General features: G+C 37.1%; 3 protein-coding genes across 3 annotated transcripts; all 3 read left to right on the forward strand.

Moving 5' to 3' along the window:
• The first annotated feature begins 50 nt into the window (after window positions 1-50).
• LOC306843359 (pyruvate dehydrogenase [acetyl-transferring]-phosphatase 2, mitochondrial-like) lies at window positions 51-3,336 on the forward strand. Its single transcript, XM_079374802.1, has 2 exons — window positions 51-81; window positions 599-3,336. The coding sequence occupies exon 2, from the start codon at window positions 643-645 to the stop codon at window positions 2,224-2,226; it is 1,584 nt and encodes a 527-aa protein (XP_079230928.1). The 5' UTR covers window positions 51-81; window positions 599-642; the 3' UTR covers window positions 2,227-3,336.
• A 503-nt stretch (window positions 3,337-3,839) lies between these two features.
• Window positions 3,840-15,009, forward strand: LOC306843358 (anillin-like). The gene is made up of 23 exons (XM_079374801.1): window positions 3,840-3,946; window positions 4,360-4,425; window positions 4,632-4,808; window positions 5,621-5,707; window positions 5,815-5,987; window positions 6,099-6,191; window positions 6,615-6,744; window positions 7,401-7,837; window positions 8,153-8,247; window positions 8,867-8,996; window positions 9,092-9,227; window positions 9,333-9,497; window positions 9,594-9,720; window positions 9,847-9,895; window positions 10,028-10,093; window positions 10,185-10,217; window positions 10,472-10,493; window positions 10,579-10,688; window positions 10,938-10,991; window positions 11,647-11,733; window positions 12,170-12,277; window positions 13,281-13,417; window positions 13,588-15,009. The coding sequence occupies exons 2-23, from the start codon at window positions 4,368-4,370 to the stop codon at window positions 13,748-13,750; spliced, it is 2,637 nt and encodes an 878-aa protein (XP_079230927.1). The 5' UTR covers window positions 3,840-3,946; window positions 4,360-4,367; the 3' UTR covers window positions 13,751-15,009.
• A 1,504-nt stretch (window positions 15,010-16,513) lies between these two features.
• Window positions 16,514-27,767, forward strand: LOC306843046 (B-cadherin-like; the record flags this gene model as incomplete). Its single annotated transcript, XM_079374282.1, has 14 exons — window positions 16,514-16,724; window positions 17,201-17,335; window positions 17,471-17,626; window positions 19,209-19,353; window positions 19,435-19,601; window positions 23,202-23,330; window positions 23,421-23,606; window positions 24,515-24,759; window positions 25,291-25,433; window positions 25,993-26,217; window positions 26,307-26,531; window positions 27,032-27,162; window positions 27,258-27,389; window positions 27,558-27,767. The coding sequence occupies exons 1-14, from the start codon at window positions 16,611-16,613 to the stop codon at window positions 27,765-27,767; spliced, it is 2,343 nt and encodes a 780-aa protein (XP_079230408.1). The 5' UTR covers window positions 16,514-16,610.
• Window positions 27,768-27,900: the final 133 nt, after the last annotated feature.

Below are 27,900 nucleotides of genomic sequence, written 5' to 3' on the forward strand. Positions count from 1 at the left end.
GGGGCGATCTGAGCTTAATGTTTGCAACCTGCTACAATGGAACTGAAAAGCAGAAGAAGATCATTCAGCGAGCAGGGCCAGGTATGTGTCTGTTTGATTCAGCATTTACTCATATTAAAGCTGCTCTTTGAAGGAAATTATTGTACAGATAATTCCAGAATATGTTTTCAGCTACATAAATTGGCAGAAACACATTACTAAATATTAAAATTAACCATTACATTTGCCAATTATCACGAAAGCCGAGCTTGTAAAGCTAGCACGTTTTACACTGAAACCATGAAGTAAACAGTGTTTATACGTATATAGATTTTATATTTTACCCTGACATATACGAGAAAGCCTTGATTTTGGATTTATTACATTGCAAAGACGTATAGATTTATACTTAGAATTACATAAGATTTATACTTAAGATTTTGCATTATTTATGAGTTCATAACACTATGTATTTTTAACATTTCAACATTAACACTGACGTGAGGCTGCTAAACACAACTTTCTGCAGCTTTTAATCTGCACAATGTCCATTTTCTGTGGTTAGATCGATTTAAGACTGTGTTATTAAATATTGTGATTTCACGTTGTGTTTTCCCAGATGCTGGAGGTGCAGACTGCTTTGATCACTGCATCCAAGCAGTAATGTCTGGCTATTTGCGTTCAAGGCTCCTCCTTTGCACTGGTGGAAGACATCTGACCAGTTTCTTTGCACCCAGCCAGCATGTTTTACCTGATACGCTGTGTAGAACCTGCCTGCTCCCTTCTCAAGGCCGGCGCTTCTCCTCCCGTCGTGGTCGATCAGGTGGAAGCTCAGGACAGGAAGGAGAAAACACACTGCGTGCTCCAAGACGTGAAATGGACTTCCAGCTGAGCCGGCTGCAGATCAACGCAGTTCTGCATGCTAATGAGCAATCCGTTCGTATTCCAGAGTTTGATGGCCGTGGTGGTCCTAGTCCAGTGCTCAGATTTGAAAGCAACCAGCTTTCAGCCAACACTCCGCTAGAGGACCGACGCAGCAGCGCCAGCTGCCTCCAGACTCGTGGCATGCTTTTCGGCGTGTTTGATGGACACGGCGGACATGCGTGTGCTCAAGCGGTCAGCGAGCGTCTTCCTTATTACATAGCTGTATCGATGATGTCAGAGTCCGTCCTGGAGGATCTAGAGGCTGCCATGGAGACCTTACGACCCGTGCCACCCATTCTGCAGTGGTACAAGCACCATAACGACTACAACTACAGGGAATCAGCAGCCCTCTATGTCAATCATTTGCGTGTTTACTGGCAGGAGCTTCTGGCGAGTGAAGAACACGGTGACGGCATGTGTCCCGTAGATGCTCTCAGCTATGCGTTCCAGCGACTGGACACGGATCTTTCTCTTGAGGCACAGGTGCCACTCGCAAATGACCTGATGCGGAACACGGCCATCCAGGCCGCCTTCGCTGGCTGCACGGCTTGTGTGGCTTACGTTGGACCAGAAGGTGTGCATGTTGCAAATGCAGGAGACTGTCGAGCAGTTTTTGGCATCCAGGAGCATGATGGGAGCTGGAGTGCTTTGTCACTCACACAAGACCACAACGCTGCCAATATAGCCGAGGTGGAGCGGCTATGGCAACAGCACCCGGCTAGTGAACGACAAACCATAATCGTAGATGACAGGCTGCTCGGGGTCCTGATGCCATTGCGTGCGTTTGGAGACGTTCGATTCAAATGGCGTCGTGAGCTTCAGCAGAGTGTTCTGGAAAACGGAGACTCTGATTTAGAAGCACTGAATATTTATCAATACGCTCCACCTAATTATCTCACTCCACCTTATTTAGAGGCCACACCAGAAGTCACCTACCACCGGCTTCGACCGCAGGACCGGTTTTTGATTTTGGCTTCTGATGGCCTCTGGGACGAGATGACCAATGATGAGGCGGTGAGGCTTGTGGCGGAACATCTGACTGGTATTCACCTCCAAGCTCCGGTTTCAGCCAGCCAGTTCAACTTGGGACAAATGCACCAGCTGTTGCTGCGGCGACGGGCCAGAGCAACACCTGCTTTGGATTTGAACGGAGCCACGCATTTGATTCGCCATGCACTGAGCACAAATGAGTATGGAGAGATGGACCAGGAGAGACTGGCAACCATGCTGGCTCTGCCTAGCGATTTAGCACGCATGTACCGAGACGACATCACTGTCACCGTGATTTATTTTAACCCAAGCTTTAGCAAAACTACTAACTAATAAAGAACAAGATTTTAAAGTTTCATATATAAAATTATATTTGAAGGATTGTTTTCAGCTGTGAATTTTTCAGTGCTTTTTTAAATGTGTTTTTCTTGTCCCTTACTGTCTTGTACTGTTGTATGCACTTAAAGATGCCTACAGCTGACTTTAATTTGAGTTCACAACAGATGCTTGTATTTTGTTTTGGAAAATGTGAATGCAAACAATGGGTAGAATGCATAATGGATGACTCACTTTAAATGACACTTTATGGGTTACAAATGTGAAGGTAAAGTCTTATTCTGTTCATGTAGCTCTGTCAGCAGCAGATGCAGTTAACATGCAAATCAAAAGGCCGGTTATTCTTTTATGTCTCTGATGGGTATAGAACTGTTCTTGTGCTTTGCTCGTTTTGTTGCAATAGTTAATGTCTACATGTCTTTCATTATAGATGTATATTGGGTTTGTCTAGGATCCTTCTAATTTAGGATGTTTTCTAATTCATTCTAGAGATATTCCATAAGACATTAATTTTACTTGCATTAAATTTAAGTTGTGCAGCCTGAAGTTTCCATGAATTTAGCACACTTGTTTTTTTTCTGCTGTACAATATTTATTTGTTTCTCTACTTATGCAACAAAAACATTTTCACTTTGCACTTTGTAGTGACTGCAGGTGTGTCAAAGTACTACAGTGAGCCACAACAATTCTTATCAATAGTTAAACTGATATTATTTGCAGTGCAAAGTATGAAGGTCATAGGGACCAGTTTTATTGAAGGCTGTATTACACATTACATTCTACATTAACGTTACATCAACTCGCAAGTACATTTCAAAATAATTTAGCTTTAGCAAAATTGTCTTCTGTATGTGGATTTATGAAGTAAAACTGGTGCACCATGTTTCCTCATATAGTAAACAATGTTTTTACATTTTTGTTATTTGTGTCTGTAATGTTACTATTTGTTCTGGTCTATTGTGAGTGACAAACCTCAGAAACTCTCCTTTGGCAATTTGGGAACAAGATAATATATTTTCACTGCAGAATTTTTAATTTTGTCTAATGTTTTATTTTTATGATGTCCATTATAATCTGCCTCTTTGGTTAATAAAATATGTTTAATCCAAATGATTTTGTTAATCTGTGGATTTCAGAATGGCACAAAGAAAGAAGCAACAGACAATTTTAACTCCCATTGTAGTCTCTGAACATGGAAATGTTATGCCCTCTTATAAAAACAATATTAAATGACCTCAAAAGGATTCATATAAATTTAATTCCCTGGTCTGAATTGTGTATCACATTTGTAGTCGTGTAGAAAAGTTATTTGCTTTCTTATGAGAATGTGGATTCATTTGGCAGACACTTTTATGCTATAAGAAAGGGATAAGGATAATAAGAACAGAAAAAGAGAATGCATAGTTGTTGTTTTTTAATGAGGAGGCAGTTAGGTGCTCACGAAAAAGTTCACCTATTTTACTTCAGTTGATTGCTTAAATGTATATGTTACACAACATCTAATGACATAACGGGTATAAGTATTGTTTAAATTTCTGTAAATAATCTCCCTTTTTTTTTTTATAACGCTGTCAGTCCACTGGAGGGCTCTGGAGAACGTGATGTGAGCTGATGTTCTGCGCATGCGCGGAGCGCCCGCGGAAATTCAAACGCTCGAGCTCAGCTGACAGACGCAGACGTTTGAATCCACAAACTCTGACACGGTTATTTTACTGAGGTAAGAAAGATATACTTTAACAATAAAACCGACTTAACATATTTAAAAGAATGCAATTACATTTTACTCTCTACGACTTCGACCACTTTGGATTTCGTCTTTTGTTTTGTTTAAGAATGACTGCTAACGTTAGCTAGCAGCGCTTTAGCTTAATGTCTCGGTTTATGAATAATAACGATATAAGTTAAGTTATTTAGATGAAAAACTCGACGTATAACAATAACGACTTTATTGATGTTGATATGAACATTTGAAATGAACCCATATAAATTGTTCTACAGGACTGTGTAAACAAAATTAGTAACACGTCTGTATGTAATGATTTTAAGTCAGTACCTAACATATACGTCACATACACCTGGTTTATGACTGTTTTAAAGTCTCTGAACTTGAAGCTGTTTTTCTGCTGACAGGTGTTAAGATGGAAAATCAAAAGAGGCCGAGAGATCCACTGGAGGAAAACACTTCAGCCTGTAGTGGTAGGACCGCCTTCACTCTTCAAACATACTATAAAACCTGTGGAGTATAGTAACTTGTCAGTTGTTGCAAAGTCTAAGATATGTCAGCTACATTAATTTGTAACTGAGCTTTATTTTTTATATACACTGTTTAGGATTACATGTCATTGTCAGTAATGCCACAAAATGATATGAGGGTGAATTATAAATTATAAAATGTTTTTCAGAACTTGAAAATGTGTTGAAGAAAAGACGGCTGGCAGCAGGAGGAGAGGAGAACCTGGACCCCAAGAAATCCCCTGCTAGGACACGCTTGAGATTGGCAGAGCTAGAGGTGAAGCCAGACACTCCTGCCATAGCCTCCATCCACTCCAGAGTCCAGCAACTCAGCCAGAGACGAGATGGTAGGAATTCAGTTTTATCCTTTTGTAAACTCACACTTGCAATTCAAGTATATTTAAAAAAAAAAATTATATTATTTTTCATCCAACCTCATGACTTTTAACATAGCAAGTTGATTTTCAAGTACATTTCAAATTCATTTTGCTTATGGTTTTGTACTGTTTTATATGTAGATTTATGAAGCAAAACTGATACACTGTTTCCTGATAGTAAACAATGTTTTACTTTTTGCATTTTTGTTATTTGCCTATTTTATATGCATAGCTATTTAAAGGAACACTCCACTTTTTTGGAAATAGGCTCATTTTATAACTCCCCAAGAGTTAAACAGTTGAGTTTTACCGTTTTTGAATGCGTTCAGCCGATCTCCGGGTCTGGCGGTAGCACTTTTAGCTTAGCTTAGCACAGGTCATTAAATCGGATTAGACCATTAGCATCTCGCTCAAAAATGACCAAAGAGTTTCGATAATTTTCCTCTATAAAGATTGACTCTTCTGCAGTTACATCATGTACTAAGACTGACGGAAAATTAAAAGTTGTGATTTTCTAGGCTGATATGGCTAGGAACTATACTGAAAGTCCCCAGCTATATCATAGGCTACTAAGATGGGGACTACTTTCAGGCACTGCGTAATATCATTGCGCCTGCTGCACCCATGGTACGGCAGCAAAGTTCCTTGATTATTACACCGGAATGAGAGTATAGTTCCTAGCCATATCATATTGTGATGCTGATATGCTTTTAAGCATGTTTATGTAGTGTAATTATATATCCAGAGTTTAGGAATGAATAATCTTGGTTCTGTGTGATCAGGTGGGACTGGGTTAGTCCAGCGCTGCCTGTCTGATCCCGGGTCCGAGGGTTGCACCGGCAGCATGTCCTCGCAGATCTGTCACATCGGTAAGAATTTTCTTCCACATAGGCTTCGCACTTCTCAACTGCTGCTTCTTTCACTGCAATCTTTAAGTCTTGAATTGCGGCAAGCTGAATGTGTATTTTTATGGTAGGTGAGGGAGAGTTTAGCTCTCGCCTGCAGCGCTTCAAAGCTCCAACACCACTGAACAGCCCCGGTCGCTCCACCCCCTGTGCACGCAATCTCTCCAGCTTTGTGCATGGCATTCAAAAGCGGCTGAACACTGCAGTGACACCCAGCAGTAAAGAGGCCTCCCGTATCCGCCAGGTAGATCTTGTCCCACCCATCTGCCCTTTTTTCTGTTTCTGAAACAAATGTCTAAGAGAAAAATATATATTTTGTTTCTAATTCTTATCTCATTAACTGTCTCAAATGCAGGCACGTGAGGATGAGTTGCGTCAATTGAAGGTTCAGCCAGTGGCAGAAAACCTGTGGTTGAAGAGGAGTCTGTCTGACTCCTCCCTCACTGAGGTGAGCCAACCAGGTTAAGATGGTTTGTCTGTTTACTGTGCAATTTTGTCTGTTTTTTGAGCATTTAGAAGTTTAGTTCAAAAGTAAATAATCCCCATTTTCCCAGAGGGCATCTCCATCCACATCCTCTCCCTGGGTTTACAGGAAAAATCTAAAACCCCAGTGGCCTCCATTACAGCCCGGGAGTGTGAGCATGTATTTGAGACAATTTGTTGAAGTGTATTTGTCTTTTCGGCTTTTATTTTGGTAATTTATCTGTTTTGTCATACTTCCTCACCCTTGGTTTTGAGATTCACTGGGGCAAAGTGATTTGTTTGCACAGACTGACTCACTTGGGGAGAACTTTATTTTTTTTATTTTTTTTTTGTCTTTCACGCTATTTTATAGGGCAGAACCTAATTTCAGCTTTTGTCTGTTTTGCAGGATGAGCTAAAGGGAACAGAATTCATCTCCTGTGAGCTTGACAGTAAGGTATTTGATGGAAGCCTGGACACCACACCGCCATGTTCTGTGGACATCCGTTTCCCCAATGAAGAACTTTATACATCGACAGGTAAATGTCCTTCCTGAAAACTCTTGAATCTAACTTAAAGGGATAGTTCACACAAAAAGGAAAATTGTCATTAATTACTTACCCTCATGTCATTTCAAACCTGTAAGACCTTCAGGTCATCTTCAGAACACAAATATTTGATATTTTTTGATGAAATATGAAAGCTTTCTGACCCTCCATAAACAGCAAGGGTACTATACGGTCAAGGCACAGAAATGTTGTAAGGACATTGTTAAAATAGTCCATGTGTCATTAGTGGTTCAACCGTAATTTTATGAAGTTACAAGAATGTTTTTTGTGCACAATGAAGAAAAACAATAAGGACTTTACTTAACGATTTCTTCCTGCATTGTGATACTCTCAATAATGGTGGTTGACTGTTATTTTTGTTTTCCTCCATGCACAAAGTATTCTCATAGCTTCATAAAATTATGGTTGAACCACTCATAGTTTAACGAAGTCCTTACTATCTTTCTGTGCCTTGACAATGGTAGTACGTTTGCTGTCTATGGAGGGTCAGAAAGCTCTCTGATTTCATCAAAAATATCCTTAATTTGTGTTGATGATATGATGGTGAGTAATTAATGACAGCATTTTCCTTTGTGGGTGAACTATCCCTTTAACTACCATATTTATCACATTTTTTTCTGTAATAGAACCTGGAACTTTGAACACTTCCGCTCTAATTGACAAGATGTTTGAAGACGTCTTGCAGCATGCAGACAAGGAAGCTGAAGGTGAAGATGGAAATAAGGAAGAGGAGGTGGAGAAAGATGAGAGCAATTCTTCAGAGACTGAAAAGGAAGACAAAACCAAATCGGACACAGCTGAAAACGAAGACAAACCGAAACTGGTCACTATCACATTAAATGAGGATCCTCTTGACCAGAGTGAGATGTGTGAAGAGAGAGAAGAAACTCCAGAAGCCAGTTCTTCAACAGATAAAGAGGAGCTCCAGTCTGTTGACGATGAAGGAGAAATGAAGGAAGAGAAGGAGAGCGGTACCATGGGTGATGAGGACTTTCTAACCCTGCCGCCCAGCTGTATTCTTTCTCCTCTCAGCAAATCTGTGGAGGCTGTTGTCACACCACTGGTATTGGTCTGATTTTTAGAGATTTTAATTGTTAATATGGTGACATCCAGTGAATTATGTTGCCAATGAAATCCAAGTGCTTGTCACAAATATTTTCATCAAAATGCCTTTTAGCATAATTATGCTACTTTTCATATGAAATTAAATGCCAGGCAGTGTTTTGCATCTGAATTTTCCTTTGTGTTGATGGAAAGTTCAAACATACAGATACATGCACCTTTTCGTTACAGTGTAAGAGTGTAATTTATTACATAGATATAAATGTATCAGTTGGTCAAGAAGACAATAAGTGTATGTTTCTGAATGTTTCTACAGAAGATTGAAATCACAGTGTCTGAGCCATCAGTACAACCGCCCTCACCTGAAGAATTGACAGCTTGTCCTGCTGACAGTGTTCCACCTTTATACAGGTGTGCTCACTTGAATAATAACAATAATTTGTCAAGAGCCTTGTCATTCTGTATCGCTGTGTTTGCCCAACTTGGTATTTAGTACAGGTAGTACTTGCTTTTTTTTTTTTACTAGTTATAGACTAATAAAACAGCTATTTATGTAATAAAAAAAAAAGTAAAAACCGTAATATTGTGAAATATTATTGCAATTAAGGTGTAATTTATTCCTGTGATGGCAAAGCTGAATTTTCACCATCATTACTCCAGTCTTCAGTGTTGCACGATCCTTCAGAAATCATTCTAGTATGCTGATTTGGTGCTCAAGAAATATTTCTTATCAGTGAATCTTATTCTTTGAGGAATAGAAAGATCAAAATAACTTCTTTTTTTTTTATTAGAAATACAATTTTGTAACATTATAAATAACTTTAGTCATTTTTGAACATTTTAAAGCATCCTTGCCAAATAAGTGTTTTTTTACTTCAATATTTAATATATAAATATATATTAAATGACACCAAACTTTTGAATGGTTGTGCATATCAGTATTATATCGATCAAGAGCCACTCATCTCTATATATTGGTCAACCACTGATATTTACCTTTTTACCCAATTGTTTTTCATACAATTAACAGCATTGACACCTACCGCTCACAAAGGAAGATCCACGCCTCTTCTACTCAGAGCTTGACCCCTGGAGTTCAGAAGCAGGTTCAAGAGAAGACCTGCTCAAAAAAGCCCATCAACATCAAGGAGAGAATTAAGGTTTGAAACTTATTCTGGGAGGCTTCTACTGGGGTATTTTAGGAGACTTCATGCATTCAAGATCTAATGCAGGTGATTGTATTTGGTCCATTAAGGTGTTAAACGAGGAGGCAGCCAAGTTGCAGACAATCATCACACAGACGCTGCAGGCTCTGAGCTGTTGCAGTGATGAGGAACATGGGAAAGGTTCCCAGCAGGAGGCCGAGGCTGAGAAACTCCTGCTTGTCTCCAGTAAGTGGAACATTTGTGAACAAAGTCCGTTTCTCTACTTGAACCTCCTGCTAATCACTGAGAATGCATATTCTGATTTGGCTCTTATTTGTCTGTTTAATCCAGGTGAGAAGCGAGTAGCCTTAATGGCAGAGATCAGCAGGCTGAGAGAGGGTGAGTCTGGTGAACCAGACTCCCAAAATGCACCTCTGCAGCCCTGCAGAGGCACAGTCAGCATCAGCAGCATCCAGCTGCCCCTCAAAGTGGAATTTGTGTGCTCAGATCGCACAGGTGAGTGTTAATTCATATTTATTAATGGCAGAAGATGAATCATCATTGCACAAGATCAATGTTCTCATGCAGTTTATGGCTGCTGTCTCTATAAAGGCCGTCCAACGCACTACTTCTTCGTTTTGATCCGTTATGGCCCATGTAATATTGTGGCAACGCCTTTGGCTACAGCTGCTGATGCCCAAAATGGAGACACCATCACCTTCCCGACTTCTATTACACTGTGAGTCCACATGATACATACAATGATTCCTTGATGTCAGAGTTTAAAACTACACAATGCTTTAAGAGAAGGATTTTAAATACAACATTAGTGATTTACACAGGTTTGAATCTTTTCCTTCCACAGACAAGAAATTCGCTCCAGTTTTGAGATTGATGTTGAGGTCTACAGTTTGGTAGGTAGAGTTCATGTACAAGCAAATACATTTGTTTTCATTAATTTAAAAGATAAGAGATTTTTTTTCTTCAAGTTTTAGCTTACAATTTCTAGTTCATAATTAGGTGTTATGTATTCCTCTGTTTTATAGTCCAGTACTCAGAGTAATACCTGCAGTGTGAATGCTCAGCAGTTCCGCAGCTCAACAAAGTCAAGGGTTTGTACACTTTCACACGTTATGTTGAGAAAGCAGAGTGTTTTATTACTTTTGGCAATGCACAGTTGCAGCAAAATATTTGTGTTTCTAGGTGACACCCAAGAAGATTCTCCACAGCATCACAGTATGTATCTACTGTCTGTTTACTTACCATCATTGGGCTTCATTCATGAAACATGAGCTAAACAAATTTCTGTATTTCTGTTATGATGTTCATAAAATCTCATTTTTTTGAATTGTCACATAAGAATACTTTCACAAACAATTCAGAAAAACGTTAATGGGGCACATTGTGTGTTTTTATATTTGTTGAGTGGTAGATAGCTGTAGTTCATTTAAATTATTATTATTTTTTTTGCTTGTTTTTGTTTTTTCTAGAAATCTAACCAGACTGTGACTTGTGAGTATTCATCAGTTACTCATTTAATCATTGGTTGATTGGTGGTATCAGACAGACACTGATATTTCTTTTCCGTCTGTTATAGCTGCTACTCTGCCTGGTCTGAGTGCCCAGCGCTCTAGTAACTTCACATTAGTGGGCTCTCACAAGATTACCCTGAATTCATTGGGACAGAGCAAGTTCCCTCTGGACAAGGTATTGATGCAGTAAAGCTTTGTTCGTATTAGTGAGTGTCTGTGTTGCTGTCCTCACATTTTTGAACACTTGTTGCATCACTCAGTTTTTCTTTTTAAAATTAGTAAATATTGTGCACACTTCTACACGCTTAATTTTCAGTTGGTTAAACAGGAGATCAGTGGTTGTTCTGTGTTGTGTTTGCACTGTGGTGTGGTTGAGGTCATGTAACTGGGTTTCTGTCCATCTCTCCTGTTTCTCTCCACTCAGATGAAATTTGAAGGCAAAATCAGGCGACTCCTTGGAGATGAGTTTCAGGAAAAGGTGTCACTCTTTCCACCATAGTCTCTGCTTCTGGTTTAGTGGGCTTTGCACATTTTCTGTGTTCGTGTGTTTGCTGGGCCTTTTGTTCATATTTTTACTATTCATGAATCCCCTGGCCTGTGCAATGGTCAATAAATTGACAAAGTCTTGATTATGGCATTCATAACTTGCTTTGGGATAAATTAAACCAATATCCCCACAATTATCCTCTCTTATTCCTTATGTTCTGTATTTTATGGAAATATGGAATTTTACTTCCAGACCTAGAAAATGTAACAAAATGTGTGCATATATAAGTAATTTAAATAAATGTAATACTTTTATTCAGCAAAGATGTATTGAATTGATCAAAAGTGATAGTAAAGACATTTATATTACAATAGATTTTTGTAGAATGCATGCTGTTTTAGATTTAGTTCAAATGAATGTTCTTTGAATGTTATCGTCATTTTGGAGTTTTATTACAGTTGAAGTCATTTAAATTTGAATATTTAGAAATGATGGCTGTTTTAGAGCCTTTTTTCTAAAAGCTATATTGTAACGTGATAAGCCATTACTAAAAATGTGAACAATATTGCTGCATTTTTACATGTACATCTGTTGTGTATATTTTTTTTTCCTGTGTCCTGACTAACCATTTTGTTACATTGTGTAGGTTCCCTTTCTCTCTCCTCTAGAAGGCCACATCTATCTGCGGTTGCACAGTGAGGGCCACTCCAACGTCCAGCATCAGGGCTTTTTGGTGAGTTGGTGTGTATGATTTCCAGATACTTTGTTTAGCTTGTTTCATCACATGGAAAAGGCACTTACCATATCTGTAGTCCCTTTACTAATTTGTATACAAGCAAAAAATGCGAAAATCCAGTTGCCAGTACATATTTGCAAAGCAGATATGTGAAATATGTTAACAGTTTGTCTTCATAGTCACAGTCTGATCCATTTGAATGCAAGTTTGAGAATGGCTTAGGGCACAAGAATATTCAATTTGTTGAATAGTAGAGCTGCAACAGGGTCTCCCTGGTTACATTAGCACTTTATTTTAAATTATTCATTTAATCTATGATCTCAGTTTGTTTGTAATGTATTCTTTTGAAATTTTATGTGTTCAATGAAGTGTCTATAGGATATGTGCTGTGTTTTTGTGAAATTATGCTGCAACTTTCTTTGTCCTCTTGTAGACCATGTTTGAGGATGTGAGTGGCTTTGGAGCTTGGCAGAGGTTCTACTTCCTTCTGGAAGGAGGACACCTGCTCTACTGGAACTACCCGAATGAGATGGGCAACAAGGTGGGTTTGTGCAATTATGTATGTAAATTAGTGGTTGACCGATATATCGCCGATATTTGGCATTTTTCAAATATCTGCATTGTTTTCTGTTTGGCAGATGCATTTATGGCGGGACTTTTATTTTGACGGCACTGAGAACGGCAGTGCCTAAGCACACAGTGCTCACGATCTCCCTCTAGTTCGCTGTCGTCCTTAACAGTCCTGTCTAATACAGACAGAAGTCTGTCTAATAATCAGATAGAACTGTTAAACAAAGTAATTAAAATTTTCAAAAAAGTATTATAACTATTGCTAGTAGTAGAATGGCAAACATTATAATACTTTCTCGTTTGCCGTCAGCATTCAGCAAATATGCATTTATATCAATTAAACAAATCTTTGAATGACTAATGAACATTTAATTTCACAAACCTCACAGACTTAGTCGAATCTAGTTGAGATCTTGTGAAGCGTGCAGTTGTATCCTGCGTGTTCTCTGCGTGACGGTCCGTGTGAATTGATTGCAGACAGGAGGAGAGTTCAGCTTTACTGGAGATGCGCAATCGACAAACTTTAAACTCGTGATTTTAAATTATGCTGCGCTTCATGCTTTTGCCCACTGTCATATTCATGTAATTTTCACTGTGTGCTGTATGTAAAATGTTACCTTGGCTTTATTTGAAAAAATATGATTCCCAATGCACACATACTTCCCAGAATACTGAGTGCCCTGTTGGTTACAGACAGTGTTTACTTCTTTTTTTTAAATTATATTTTTATTAAATATTTATTTATTTGTGAAAAATACTTTGTCATTTAAAGTATAAGCATGTTTATATTTACACATTTATTGTTTAGTCCATTTTCAAATTTCTTAAATATTAATTAAAATAAAATTATATTGGCCATCTGCCACCCTTCTTTCCAAGATATCGGCATCGGCTGTCAAAAAACAATATCGGTCAACCACTAGTGTAAATAATTTGTATCGTTTATTTTTTTTAATAACTTCCTTCTCTTCCAGCCAGCAGATGGAAGTCTCTCTCTCTTTGGCTTCTGCAGTGTCAGGCCTGTGGAGCGAGAGTGCTGTGCACGGCCCCACACCTTTGAATTAGTAGAGACTAACACCCTCCAGCAAGAACACAACCAGACCTTGAAGAAGTAATTCATCCATGAATTTACTAAAAGAAAGCGTTCAGCCAAAAATTAAATTCCAAAATATGGAAGAAAGGATCTGCTACTTCTGTTTTATTATGGCTTTATCATTTAGTGTTGGTTTGCAATAAGAGTATTGGTTTTAATTCAAATCTAAATGATCTTCTTTTGTTCAGGTGCTGGTTTTCAGCGGACACACGGGAGGAGAGGTCTGACTGGATGGAGAAACTGAATCAGACCTTACTGGACTCCGTAACGTGGAATAGGAAGCCTGTCTCTAACGATAACAGGGCCAGCACATCCTCTAACACCGGAAACTCTCGTGAGAGTATCCTGTAACACAACAAACATGTGAACCATCACCATGTAACACTAAGAAAGGAGATCTCAGAGAAGATCATATGTGGCACTAAAAAAAACACGAAGAGCTTCTTAGAATAGAAGCAGCCAAACAGAACTGTTTTACATAATAGTGCATCAAAATCTACATAAATACATACTACTTTGTTAGATGCATACATTATAGTGGCTTATTTGTTAAGATTTCTGATCTGTCATTACATCTTATAGATTGTGCTATATTTTAGAATGGTTTGCCATACTGTAAGGATAGATGGATTTGCCATTGCCATTAATTTTCAGGTAAGCCATGTAGTAAGAGCAGTCTGGTTTGAATGCATGAGGTAAGTCTCCAAAGTGCCTATTTGAATGTTTATTTTTCTCCTGCCTTATTCAGACAGTTGCTTATGATTGAATGATCAACTGAAATGCTTTACATTTTAATGCAATGATCTGTTTCAGATTACGCTCATGTATGAGGGTGTCCTTATTTACATGGTATAGCTAAATTTACTGCATTAGTAGGGAAGCACTACTTGTCTAACTTCGACTAAAGCTTTTTATGTTTATTGCTTTTTCAATTACTCTGGGAACAATTTATGTGACTGTAAAACTGCAGTCTTCATCTAGAAGGGAGAATCGTTTTTATTTGAATGTACAAAATATGAAGTAGGTCCTGAATTGTATATCATTTTTTCTGGGAGGACATTTTCATAATATGCCTCCTTAGGTGTTGATTTTGAGAAACATTGATGATTGTTTACTACAAAAAATGCTTTTGGTAGTACCTGGCCGTGCGTTATATCCAGTGAGGTGTGTATTATATTTTTAGGAGACAGTCTGGCCAACATAAACTAAACGATTGAGTTTATAACGAATCTGATGGTCGTTTGGGGTTCTTGGGTTAAAATCTGGAATGTGCAAGTATAAGAATAACACTACAGAGCTGTCAGTCTGAAAATGCCGTATGATAATTCATGCAGGAGGAGAGAGTGATGTACAACCTTATGACTCATTTGAGGTTTATTTGAAGCTTCAGTAGGTTGTATCTGTTTGTCTTACGAAAGAGTTTTCACACTAGGGGCTGGGAAACTGATAGGAAGCTTTTCGGTCCCATGTCTATCCCGTATATGTGTTTTTGCCAAGGGAAATACTATACTATTACTCTGTTAAACTATATAAAACTATATGAAATATCCTGGTAAAGGTACTATAAAATAAATATGGCTGTTAAAGCCGGAAGTGTTTGTTTTTCTTTTACACTTGGTGGCGGATCTTGTTGTTTGTGTTAATACATTTCTTACAAGACTTAATTTAACTTAAATGTGCAAAGTTGCTGGTTGGTAATTACTTTAAACAATCAATCATTAATTGTTCTATCCAGTAAATTTATAGGATTCAGCAGATAATTAGCTTTAGGGTTAATTCACCCCAAAACGAAAATTGTCGTCATTTACTCATCCTCATATTATTCCAAACTTGTATGAGTTTCTTTTTTGTGTTGAACACAAAAGATATTTTTAAGAATGATGCAACATGTAACCAAACAATTGCTGGTAGCCATTGGCTTTCTTAGTATTTTTGTTGTTTTTTTTTTTTTTTTTACTATGGAAGTCAGTGGCTACCAACAGCTATTTGGTTGTCCTAAATTCTTCAAAATTAGGGATGCACCGAAAGTTTGGCAACCGAAATTGTTCGACCGAAAATAGCCTCAAAATAAATCGCGAAATAGCTTTAAACGATTTGTAAATAAACTGCAGAATGTTATGTTTTCAAATGCATGTATTGCATGGATTCAAAAAAGCGTTGCATGAGAAATTTTCATTTCGGTGCATCCCTATTCAAGATATCTTCTATATTCAACAGAAGAAAAAAACTCATACAGGTTTGACACAACATGAGGGTAAATGATAACAATTTTCAGTTTTGGATGAACAAGCCCTTTAATTATGGATTATTACTAGCAAACTCGCCAGATGTGCTGCTGCCAGTGTTGAATATTATGTGAACGTACTTGCAGTAGAGCATCTCCAAAAAAAAATTCTCATGAAGTAATTTTTCCATAATGACATAGCAGCACTTTTGTCTATCTGTTTGCCCTAAGGGTTGCTGCATCAAAGCACCATAAACGGTCTGCATTTTCTTATAAAATATATAATAATGTTATTTTATTTTGTAAATAGTTTGTAAAATCATTTGCTGTGTATGTAGTTAAAGCTGACATCGAAATGTTCCATGCATGACTTTTAAACATGCCATCATCTGTTGGTAAGCTCAATGTCCTTTGATGTATGGCCTCCAGCACCTTTCCATAAACATGCAAATGCGCACGCACACACACACACTAAGATCAGACTTTACAGTACAGTTTAAGTGGGAACTGACAAGGTAGCAGACAATACATGGAGAAAACATTTCTCATTCTTTATACTGTTCAGTATTGCTGTGAAGATGAAGAGATTCCCTCATGGAAGTTTCACTTGTCTTTTGTGTCTAGTAAGTCTTGTTTAATGTTCTATTCTCGTCTTTTTATTTTATACATGATGTGAAAATGACTTTGTCATCTGAGTGTATTTTGTCTGCAGATGTTGTAGAGTCCAGACAACAGATTTTACATAATTACAATATAATTATATATTGATTAAATACATAGGTAATTATTTCAGTATCGAATTGTCATTGTTTAAATTACTGAATGTATAAGTTGTTAATAGTAATCATGTTTGTAGGTTTTATTACATAATGGAGAAAGAAAATTAATGCATCTGAATTAATATTTTTGTGTTCCTACTTCATCTAAAGCAATTGAATGCAACTTTGTTAATTAATTAAACTTGATCAGTTTTTTTTTTTTAAATCTATGTTTAAACAGATGGTCTTAACAATTCACGGAGAGATCAAACCAGAGTATTTAGCAGCTGTTCAACAGGGACCGTTCATGCTTGACAAGACAAACAGCAGCACACTTTGGCAGGTACATAAATTACACCAATATATTTACACGTTTTCAAAATTTCCTGATTATTTCTAAAATGTATAGTTGCCTCAGGTATTTGGACATTTACATAATTTAAATGAAAATCATTGCAAAATCAAGTGGCATCTGCAAACAACTGATTTAACATTTATCTTAGACATTTTACAATTAAATTGTCTTTTTTGTGGATTCAAGTCAGTTTCTCTGAACGCAGATGTAGTTAATCACATTAACTAAAATGTGTAGGAACAATTTTCACTTTTTTTTTAATTGCTGGAATTTGTATAAATAATTACAAAGAACATTTGTATCATTGTAACTAACAATAGCAAGTAACATTGAATTAAACCTGAAATTTTGACGTAGAAGGATTGAAATATTTTCTTGTAAAACCACTTTTGTAACCACTGAACTGTTGCTCAAAAGCTTTACAGCATTTACATACATTTATTTGATTTATATTTGTCTTTCAGAATAGCACAACTCCAGAATCCCATTATGTCTTGATGACATCTAATGGCATGATCAGAAGAAAGAGGGATTGGTTGATTCCCCATGTCAGCATTCCAGAAAATGATAAAGGCCCATTCCCAAAGATAGTGGTAAAGGTGTATCTCACCTATATGTCCTTTTTGCTTCATCCTGTTTTTAATTTGCACATTATTGTCCTGTTTGCTCTGTCTTTGTTTTAACCTTTCACATTGCAAGTTCTATTCTTTGTTTTTTTATGTTTTGCTCCACAGATGAAGTCCACTGCTGCTGATTCCATGAGAATGATTTATAAAATCACAGGTGCTGGAGCAGATCAGCCTCCCAAGGGTCTTTTCACAGTGGACAAATATACAGGCATGTTATGGGTCACCAAAAGCCTGGACAGAGAGGAAACTGAAGAATACGTTGTGAGTGAAGAACCTGGATTTTAAACACATGTGAAACAGTTTGAGTTTGCTTGTAACTTTACAGAAGTATTTTGTGTTGATAATTGCTGTATATTACAGGTGCATCTCAGAAAATTACAATATGGTGAAAAAGTTCATTTTTTTGTTGTAACTTATTTCAAAAAATGAAACTTTCATATATTTTAGATTAATTACATGTCAAATAAAACACTTCAAAAGTTTTTTTTGTTTTAATTTTGATGATTAAAGCTTACAGCTTACAGTCAAAAATCTCAAAATATTAGAATATTTACATTTGAGTTTCTATAAATGACCATCACTACAGTATAAATTCTGGGTATCTCTTGTTCTTTGAAACCACAATAATGGGGAAGACTGCTGACTTGGCAATGATCCAGAAGACGATCATTGACACTCCGCCACAAAGAGGGTAAGTCACAGAGGGTCATTACTGAAAGGGGTGGCTGTTCACAGAGTGCTGTAACAAAGCATATTAAATGCAAAGTTGACTGAAAGGAAGAAATTGGATAGGAAAAGGTGCACAAGCAACAGGGATGACCGCAAGCTTGAGAATACTGTCAAGCAAAGCTGATTCAAACACTAGGGAGACCTTCACAAGGAGTGAACTGAAGCTGGAGTCAGTGCATCAAGAGTCACCACGCTCAGACGTCTTCAGGAAAAGGGCTACCAAGCCACTTCTGAACCAGAGACAACGTCAGATGCATCTTACCTGGGCTAAAGAGAAAAGGAACTGGACTGTTGCTCAGTGGTCCAAAGTCCTCTTTTCAGATAAAAGTACATTTTGCTTTTCATTTGGAAATCAAGGTGGAAGGAAGACGAGAGGCACAGAATCCAAGCTGCTTGAAGTCCAGTGTGAAGTTTCTGAAGTCAGAGATGATTTGGGGTGCCATGACGTCTGCTGGTGTTGGTCCATTGTGTTTTATCAAGTCCACAGTCAATGCAGCCGTCTACCAGGAGATTTTAGAGCACTTTATGCTTCCATCTGCTGACAAGCTTTATGGAGATGCTGATTTTTTTTCCAGCAGCACCTGCCCACAGTGACAAACCCACTTCCAAGTGCTTTGCTGACCATGATATTACTGTGCTTGATTGGCCAGCCAACATGCCTGACCTGAATCCCATATGGAATCTATGGGATATTTTCAAGAGAAAGATGAGAAACAGTTGATCCAACAATACAGACGAGCTGAAGGCTCAGTAGTGCCTCAGCAGAGCCACAGACTGATCGCTTCCATGCCACACCTCACTGATGCTGGAGTTTGTGCTAAAGGAGCCCCGAAGTATTGAGTGCATAAATGAACATACTTTAAAGAACTTGAACTTTTCTGTTTTGCAAATCCTTTTTTTGATTGATCTTAGGAAATATTCTAATATTTTGAGATACTGGATTTTTTACTTTCATCAAAGTTAAAACAAAAAAACTTGTAATGTTTTACTTTACATGTAATGAATCTAAAATGTATGAAAGTTTCACTTTTTGAAATAAGTTACAAGAAAAAACTTTTTTTTTTCATGATATTCTAATTTTTTGAGTTGCACCTGTATGTGTGTCTGTGTGCAGCTCACAACTCATGCTTCAGCACAGGATCAAAGCTTCATTGAAACCCCTGTCAAACTCACCATCAAAGTTATTGACCAAAACGACAACAAACCCTTGTGTACCCAGGATCCTTTTATGGGAGAAGTCCCAGAAAGGGCAAAACAAAGTAGGATTGGAGATTCTTCTGTCCTTCTCAGCCTTTTGTGTTTGACATAGCATAAAATATTGTTTTATGCTCCTACTGCAGATGCACACATCATAAAAGTGAAAGCAAAAGACATTGATGACCCAGAAACTGCAAATGGCATTGTGCGTTACACGCTGGTGAGACAGGAACCCAACGGTGGGGTGTTTCACATTGACCCAGCCAGTGGAGTCATCAGCCTGGCCACTATAGGCATTTTGGACAGAGAGGTAATAAATCTGTGTTTGTTTACATAAAGACTGAAATGAACTGAATTGTATTAAAGCTGTTAAAATTGTTGTTGTTAATATAAACCTAGTAAAGCTGAAATAAAATATAAATATTAAAACTAGAATTAGAAATGTTGCTTTGGCAACTAAATTAAAGCACTAAAATGACTTAAAACAAATAAAAATAAAGCTAAACTTAAATAGAATTTGAATTGAAGTAGCAAAAAGGATGCAGAATTGCAATGCAAATTAAATTTGGAATAGAATTTAAATAATTTGAAATTAATATACAATCTTAAAATGTCAATTTTTAAATTTAAAAAGGAAAGTTCATCAAGACAAACTTTGAATTATGGCTTGAAAAGGCCTTGTTTAAAAGTGTAAATGTTTTAAAATTCCAATAGTTATCAGTCCAATCCAATTCAAATTCCAATTCGCATTGAAATGAAAGGGAGCCAAATCTTACATTTTAAATTTTGGCCAGATTCGTGTCAGGTATGTCAAGTCACTTTTATTTATATAGTGCTTTTAACAAATACAGATTGTGTCAAAGCAGCTTTACAGTATCAAATAGGAAACTAGTGTGTTGGTAATGCAAAAGGACAATAGTAAACACTCAATATTCAGTTAAAGGCAGTTCATCATTGAATTCAGTGATGTCATCATTCAGTTAAGTTCTAATAGTATCTGTGCAATCAAGTCGACGATATCACTGGAAATTAAGTGCCCCCAACTAAACAAGCCAGAGGCGATAGCAGCAAGGAACCAAAACTCCATCGGTGACAGAATGGAGAAAAAAAACCTTGGGAGTAACCAGGCTCAGTCTGGTGCTGAGGACTCATCTGGTTCCCGAGGTCTCGTCCCGATGGCTGTCTAGGAGACACTGGGGATCTGTATCTGGGGCTCATCTAGGTGTCCTGATCTCTGCTGACATTCAGGGCTGTAGAGGTTGTCTCTAGGTGCTGATCCACCATCTCATCTGGATACAGACTGGATCTGGTGGCTAGGGTGGCCTTGGAATAAGAAAGAAACAGACTAATAATAGCGTAGATGCCATTGTTCTTACTATGTAACAAGTAACATCGTGTGTTATGGGAAGTGTTCCCGGTTCCAGTCGACCTAATTAATGCAGCCTAACAATCCTTTAACGGATTTTAATAAGTATGAATATGATGTCTAGCAAAGCATATGATTCAATATGACTCGTATTTTATATATATATATATATATATATATATATATATATATATATATATATATATATATAAAGCTTTAAGTAGGATTTTTATCCCATATCAAAATTCTTGATGCACTGAAATTTCATAATTTTTGTTACCAATTTTAATACCACGAAAGATAATACTAGCCTAAGTAAAAATAAGCTTACTGAAGACAAGTAAACAGTCACAAATTAGGCTACAACAGAACAAAGATCATAAGAAATCGACCAACTTGAAATACTTAAAGCACTGAACAATATTATGATGTATAAAAAAAAATTTACAAATAGATTGAATGGTGTCCACAGTATTCAATATACATTCATTCTTTTGTTTTGCAAGTGTGATTTGGTCAAGGACAGTAAGTGATTTTCTTTCTGATGTTTGATTTACATTATTGACACAAATGGCAACAGCAGCTATATTAAGTTGCTTTAGAGGAATAGTTAACCCAAAAATGAAAATTCTGTTGTTGTTCTAAACCTGTATGAGATTGCTTCTGCTGTTGAATGCAAAATAATATATTTGGAACAATACTGGTAATCAGACAGTTGCTGGGCCCCCATGACTTCCATAGTATGAAAACAATATACTGTAATTGGAGTCAATGTGGACCAGAAACTGGTTGCTATCATTTTTCAAAGTATCTTCTTTTATGTTGAGGAGAACAAAGAAATTCATAGAGGTTTAGAACAATTTGAGTTTAAGTATATGTTGACAGTATCTTCATTTTTGGGTGAACTATCCTTTTAATATCTCATCATATCCAGGATCTCATATCTAACACTACACATGCTTTCATTCGTTAATGATTTAATGATTTTCACATAATTAAATATTAACGTTCATTTAAGACTGTGTTTACGAGGATACTCGCGAAGACAAGAATTTTTGACACATAATTGTGTATTTGAACGTTTAAGCACAACAGAGCGAATTATTCAGTCGCAATACAAGCAGCAAATCGAGCTGAAACCGTCTGTTCTTCATATTTGGAGTTTTTCATTTTGCTTACATTCTTACTTATCAAATATTGTTCTTTGCGCAACCATTTCCATATTACTCCAGAGCGAAGTGAAGAGCAGAGGTGAATGGAGACTTACTAGGCAGCAATCACCTGATAGATACATGCCCATATCGTTCAAATGTAGAATAAATGCATTTGATTGGTAAACCAAATTCAGACTTTACGCTTCAATCTCAAATGGTAATGCATGGAATTTACAGAAAAGCTCAACTAAATAACAGCGTTAATAAGTGGGGGGCGTGGTGGCTTTGGCAATCGGCGCACCAGTCAATCTACCCCATAGCCAATCACGGGCCCCCTCTTTGCTCGGGCCCTGGGGCTTCAGCCCAGCCCAATGGTTAAATCGGCCCTGGGTGCAATATAAGAGATTGATTGTGTTGTGTAGAGAGCTTCATTGATTATAACAGATCTTTTTGAGATTGCAATGAACTTAGTGACAGATTTTCAGCAATTATAAAGGGAGTGGTCTTAGCGCTACATATAATACATTCAGAATTTGAATAAAAACTTTTCATGCTGCTAAGTGGACTAGTGGTCACACGCTGCGAAGACACCTGCATATAAATGTGTGGTTTGCTCTCGAATTTGCAATGATTGACAGTGATAACCACAGCAATAGATATATGTCGAAATAGATGTGCACGCCTTACTAATTTCAGAAGCACCCATAGTACTTTGATTCTGAAACCAGGCCTAGGCTGATTAAAGGTAGAAATGATATTTCATATAACCACTAATTCAATGTGTCAGACTCAGATGTGGACTATTTTACTCCACATTAGCTAAATTTTCCTGTACTGTAACATGCAACACTGTGACTGCTCTCCATGTATTATTAACACAGCATGCATTACTAACGTGCATATTAGGCTAAATCTTGTCTCTCTTATCTGATTAACTGGACAAAAGGTCTAACGTTAACTTACACAGTGACTCAACTTTTATTAAGTTGTTCAGGAAATCTAAACCTGATGGTAACCCATTTATTTCACACTCTTCCAGCAAAGGACATAAATGTACATTAATGAGGTGAGACAAATGTAATTTAAAGGCGCATTAAGATTTTGAACAGCTCGGCCCTTCTCCTGCTGTGTGCCCAGACACTAGTAATAAAATAGTTCAAGTTTACTGCTTAATATTTTTGTGGAAGCCATTATGCATTTTTCAGCATTCTTTGATGAATAGAAAGTTCAAAAGAGCAACAATTAGTACATTTTGGTAAATTTAGCAAAATTATTAATTTAAACTTTTTTAAATGTAAAAAAAAATTGAGCTCAAACTTTTGAATGCTGATATTGTTTCAGAACCATCATCTGAACATGGCTGTCTTTTTTGCCATCTCTGTGATAACAGAATCAAACTGTGTATAAGCTGGCTGTGGAAGCTGCAGATTTGAATGGTCACGGTCTTTCTTCCACCTGTATGGTCATCATCAAAATTACTGATAGCAATGATCACGCCCCTAAATTCGGCCTAAAAAAGGTAAGTTCATTTTTCGATTTAGGCTAAATTTTCCAGACACACCTACTGTTGAGTAGCTTTGAAATGGCCTGTTTGTGTGTGTTTTGGCAGTATGCAGGTACAATACAAGAAAATAAGGCTGGGGAAATTGATGTAAGGTTGGATGTCACAGATAGAGATGAGCCTTTAACTGCAAACTCAGTGGCAAAGTTCACCATCATCCAGGGCAATGAGAAAGGGTTCTTCAACATCAGCACCGGCCCCAGCGGGATGGAGGGAATCATCATGACATCAAAAGTGAATATACATTCATTTATCAAATTGAATATACTACACACTTGGACTTAGACCTAATGTTTGAATGTTTAAGACTCAGTAATTAGGAGAAATTAGGAGTTTTCAGCAAGGATGCATTAAATTGTTTAACAGTAAAAGATATTTATAATCTTACAAAAGATTTTTATTAAAAAATGCTTTATAATTATCAAAGAATCCGGAAATAAATGTGTCATGGTTTCCACAAAAATATTAAGCAGCAAAACTGTTTTCAACATTCATAAGTAATATTTCTTGAGGAACAAATCGGAATATTAGAATGGTTTCTGAAATATTTCTGAAACGGTTTCAGCTTTGCCATTGCAGGAATAAATTACATTTTAAAATATTTGATTAGGAAACTTATTTCAATACTAGAAATAATGATATTTCACTATTACTATTTATACTGTATTTCTGCTACACTGACAAAATTGGTGCAGAAACAATTTTCACTTAGAAATTGCTTGAAAATTTCACAAATAATTACAAAGAATCAGCAAGTAACACATTGAAGTAAACATGTAACCACTGTACTGTAGCTCAAAAGCTTTACAGCGTTCACATGTGTGTTTATTCGATTTACATTTGTCAAATCAGCATATTACAATGATTTCTGAAAGATTATTTTAAAAATTCAGCTTTGCCATCGCAGGAATATATTCTAATAGTAAACAGTAATTTGAATACTAGATGTAATGATATTTCACACTATTGCTGTTTATACTGTGTTTCTAAAAATGCAGCTGTGGTGAGCATAAGAGACTTCTTTCAAAAATATAAAAAAATCTTACAGACACCAGACTTTTTGTTTAGTACAGTGAGGGTTTTTTTCATGAGCACTCACATTTTCCTCAGAAAATGAACTACATTTGTCCATATATTTTTAGGGTCTGGACTTTGAGCAGACCAACAGTTTCTCTCTGCTGGTGGTGGTCAAGAACGAGGTTCCTTTTGCTGTTCCTTTGGCCATCTCCACTGCTACCGTCACCATCACAGTGCAGGATGTAAATGAGCCGCCTGTCTTTGAGCCTGCGGAGAAACAGATCATGATTCATGAGGACCTTGAAGTGGGCAGCACTATCTCCAAATACACAGCCAATGACCCAGATATTGCTAGAGAGCAGAAAATAAGGTTTTACATGTATAACACACACAAAAGAAAATACACTTTTGTGTATTACCCAGCAGGGTATTTATCATTAAAAGTATTACGGCATTCTTATTATTTGAAATAAATCTGAAATCAAATTTTAATATTAGATGAAATGATTGACAGTGATAACCACAGCAATAGATATATGTCGAAATAGATGTGCATGCCTTACTAATTTCAGAAGCACCCATAGTACTTTGATTCTGAAACCAGGCCAGTGCCGATTAAAGGTAGAAATGATATTTCACATAACCACTAATTCACTTGAACTAAAAAAATGTAAATGTTAAAAGTTGAAGCACTAAACTTACCAAATGGAAATACATACAAACTAAAATAAAAAAAAAATTAAACCTAAATACAAATATAAAAAAGTAACAAAAACACATCCAAACAAAACCATGGTATTGCTATTGTAAGAACCAAACTTTGTGTGTATTGTTGTGTATTTGGTAAGCACCACTGAGTCTGTCATGTTCATTTCAATCACATATTTGTGTGTTATGTCAGATACAAGTTGCTGCAAGACTTTGCAAACTGGCTGGAGATCACAAAGGATACTGGACTCATCAAAGTCAGGAGCTCACTGGACAGAGAGGCCTTGTTCATAAGAAATGAACAGTACACGGTCTTAGTACTGGCTTATGACAATGGTAATTTAAATAAAGCTCCCAATGCCTAAAGACTAGGAATAGTTCACTCCAAAATTCAAATTTTGCTGAAAAGTTACTCATCCTCAGGCCATCCAAGATGTAGATAAGTTTGTTTCTTTATCAGAACTGATTTGGAGAAATGTAGCATTACAACACTTGCTCACCAATGGATCCTCTGCAGTGAATGGGTGCCGTCAAAAGAGAGTCCAAACAACTGATAAAAACCTACGATAATCCACAAGTAACCCATTTCTCCAAATCTTCTCTGACGAAGAACTCATCTACATCTTGGATGGCCCGAGGGTGAGATTTTCTGCAAATGTTCATTTTTGGAATCATGATCTGAAGCTAAAAAATCTCAGCCTGTGCCTGTCACATACTATGCGATTTTCTGTTGAAATCTGCAGACTGAAAAACTCTGGGAAAAAGTCAACTAGTGTATTCAAGCCTTTAGGATAGTCCACCCAAAAATGAAATTTCTGTTATCTACTCATTTTTGTGTTACAACCTGTGGCTTTAGACCGGTTGTGTGGACTGCTTTGTTTATTTGTTCCTGTAGATGACGAGCCCGCCACAGGAACCGGCACATTAGTGATTAAGCTGTTGGACATTAATGACAACGCTCCAGTGCTGGAGGAGCGCAGAGTCCCGATGTGTCTCATCGAACCGAAACCTGTCCATCTGACCATCACAGATCCAGACGGCCCAGAAAACGGCCCGCCCTTCATCATAGAGCTAAATAGAGAATTTCAAAGCAACTGGACTATCATCAGCAACTCCAGCAGTAGGACTGGTTTAGCTCACATTAAGTTTTGTTAATCTGTTGTGAATATATTGGATATCTCACACTTCTGCTCTCCCCTTGTTTCTCAGGCAGTGAGGTGTTGCTGAAGCCGCTCAGACGTCTGGCTCTTGGCGAATATAGCCTGGTATTGCGTATATATGACTCCAAGAGGTTATTTCAGGACAGTTCTATCTTAGTGGAGGTGTGTGACTGTAAGGGTGATGACGTTACCTGCTCCAGCGGCATATATGCTGCTGCTGCTGCTGACATCACTTTGTCCATCTACGTGCTAGCGACCATCTTATGCTTTCTTGGTAAGCAAACAGCCTGTCATAATGAGTCTCTAAATGAGAACATGTCAATATATATACATTTATAAATATTATTTTATAATATATAGATATATATAATATAATAATTTTGTGTGTATATTTATTTATTTTATTTTTTAAAGAAAATGTTATGTTCACCAAAGGTTTTGTTTAATAAAAATACATTAAAATAGTATTTTAATGTATTACTGTTTTAATCAATTTTAAAATGTTCAAAGCTGAATTTGATTAAAAAAAACAGGATTCTTTGATAGAATGTTTAAAAGAGCGGCATTTATTTGAAATAGTCTCTAGACTTTCACTGTTACAAAGGATTTCTGTCACTTCTGATCAATTTAATGCCTCCTTGTGAAAAAGTATTAATTTCTTCTTTCTATAAATACATATGTGTGTGTATTTTCAAGATTATAATGATGCTGGCCTTTAAAGTCACTACTAATAACAGTGATGATGTTCAAAAATTTTTTTCTTTTTTTCTATAGTGCTGTTACTGTTGCTGCTTCTCCTGAAGAGGAGATGTGGGAGAAAAGTTCAGTGGGAACAGTTCAACCATAGAGAAGACAGGGACAATATTTTATGTTACAATGAGGAAGGAGGAGGTGAACAGGACCAGGTGCGCACAAGCTCTTCCACATATCATGTTCAATTAGGTTTAATTTAGTCTAGTCTTTTCAGTGTTTATGTTGTGTATGTACATGTGTATTACAGGATTTCGATATGGTCCTATTGTGCAGCAGACTAGAGGTTTTCTCTCCCGATATTGACCCAATGGCCTCACCAAAGGTCTTCTACCGGCAACATCCAGATGAGAATGAAGATATCGAAAGCTTCATTTATGAGGTATAGTAAGAGTGTTTATGTGTATCTGCATAAGAGTCAGCATGATTTCTGCAAGTTCACCATTCATGTTGGCCCTGGGTTTGAATCAACAAAAAATCCTGAAAAGCATCCACAACCACATCAAAAGTTACATGCATGTGTTAAATACTGGACTCTGTGTTTCTGTAGAATCTGTGCACAGCAGATGATGACCACTTTGTGGCACCATATGACTCCGTGCTGGTGTTTGCTCTTGATGGTGAGGGGTCCGAATCTGGATCTCTCAGCTCTCTGCAGTTGTCCATCGGTGATGGAGATCAGGACTTCCAGCATCTGCAGAACTGGGGACCTCAGTTCAGAAGACTGGCTGATATGTTTGCTGGAGGAGAAGAAGAGTGATATGTGCTCTGATCACTATATAGGAGTATGCATATAAAAGTGTGATGTGAAATGTGTTACCAAATATGGTGTAAGTCATTAAAGGAATATAGTTCTCCCAAAAATGAAAATATGCTGAAAACTGACTCAACTT

The sequence above is a fragment of the Barbus barbus genome (assembly GCF_936440315.1).
Source record: "Barbus barbus genome assembly, chromosome: 23".
Classification (NCBI taxonomy): domain Eukaryota; kingdom Metazoa; phylum Chordata; class Actinopteri; order Cypriniformes; family Cyprinidae; genus Barbus; species Barbus barbus.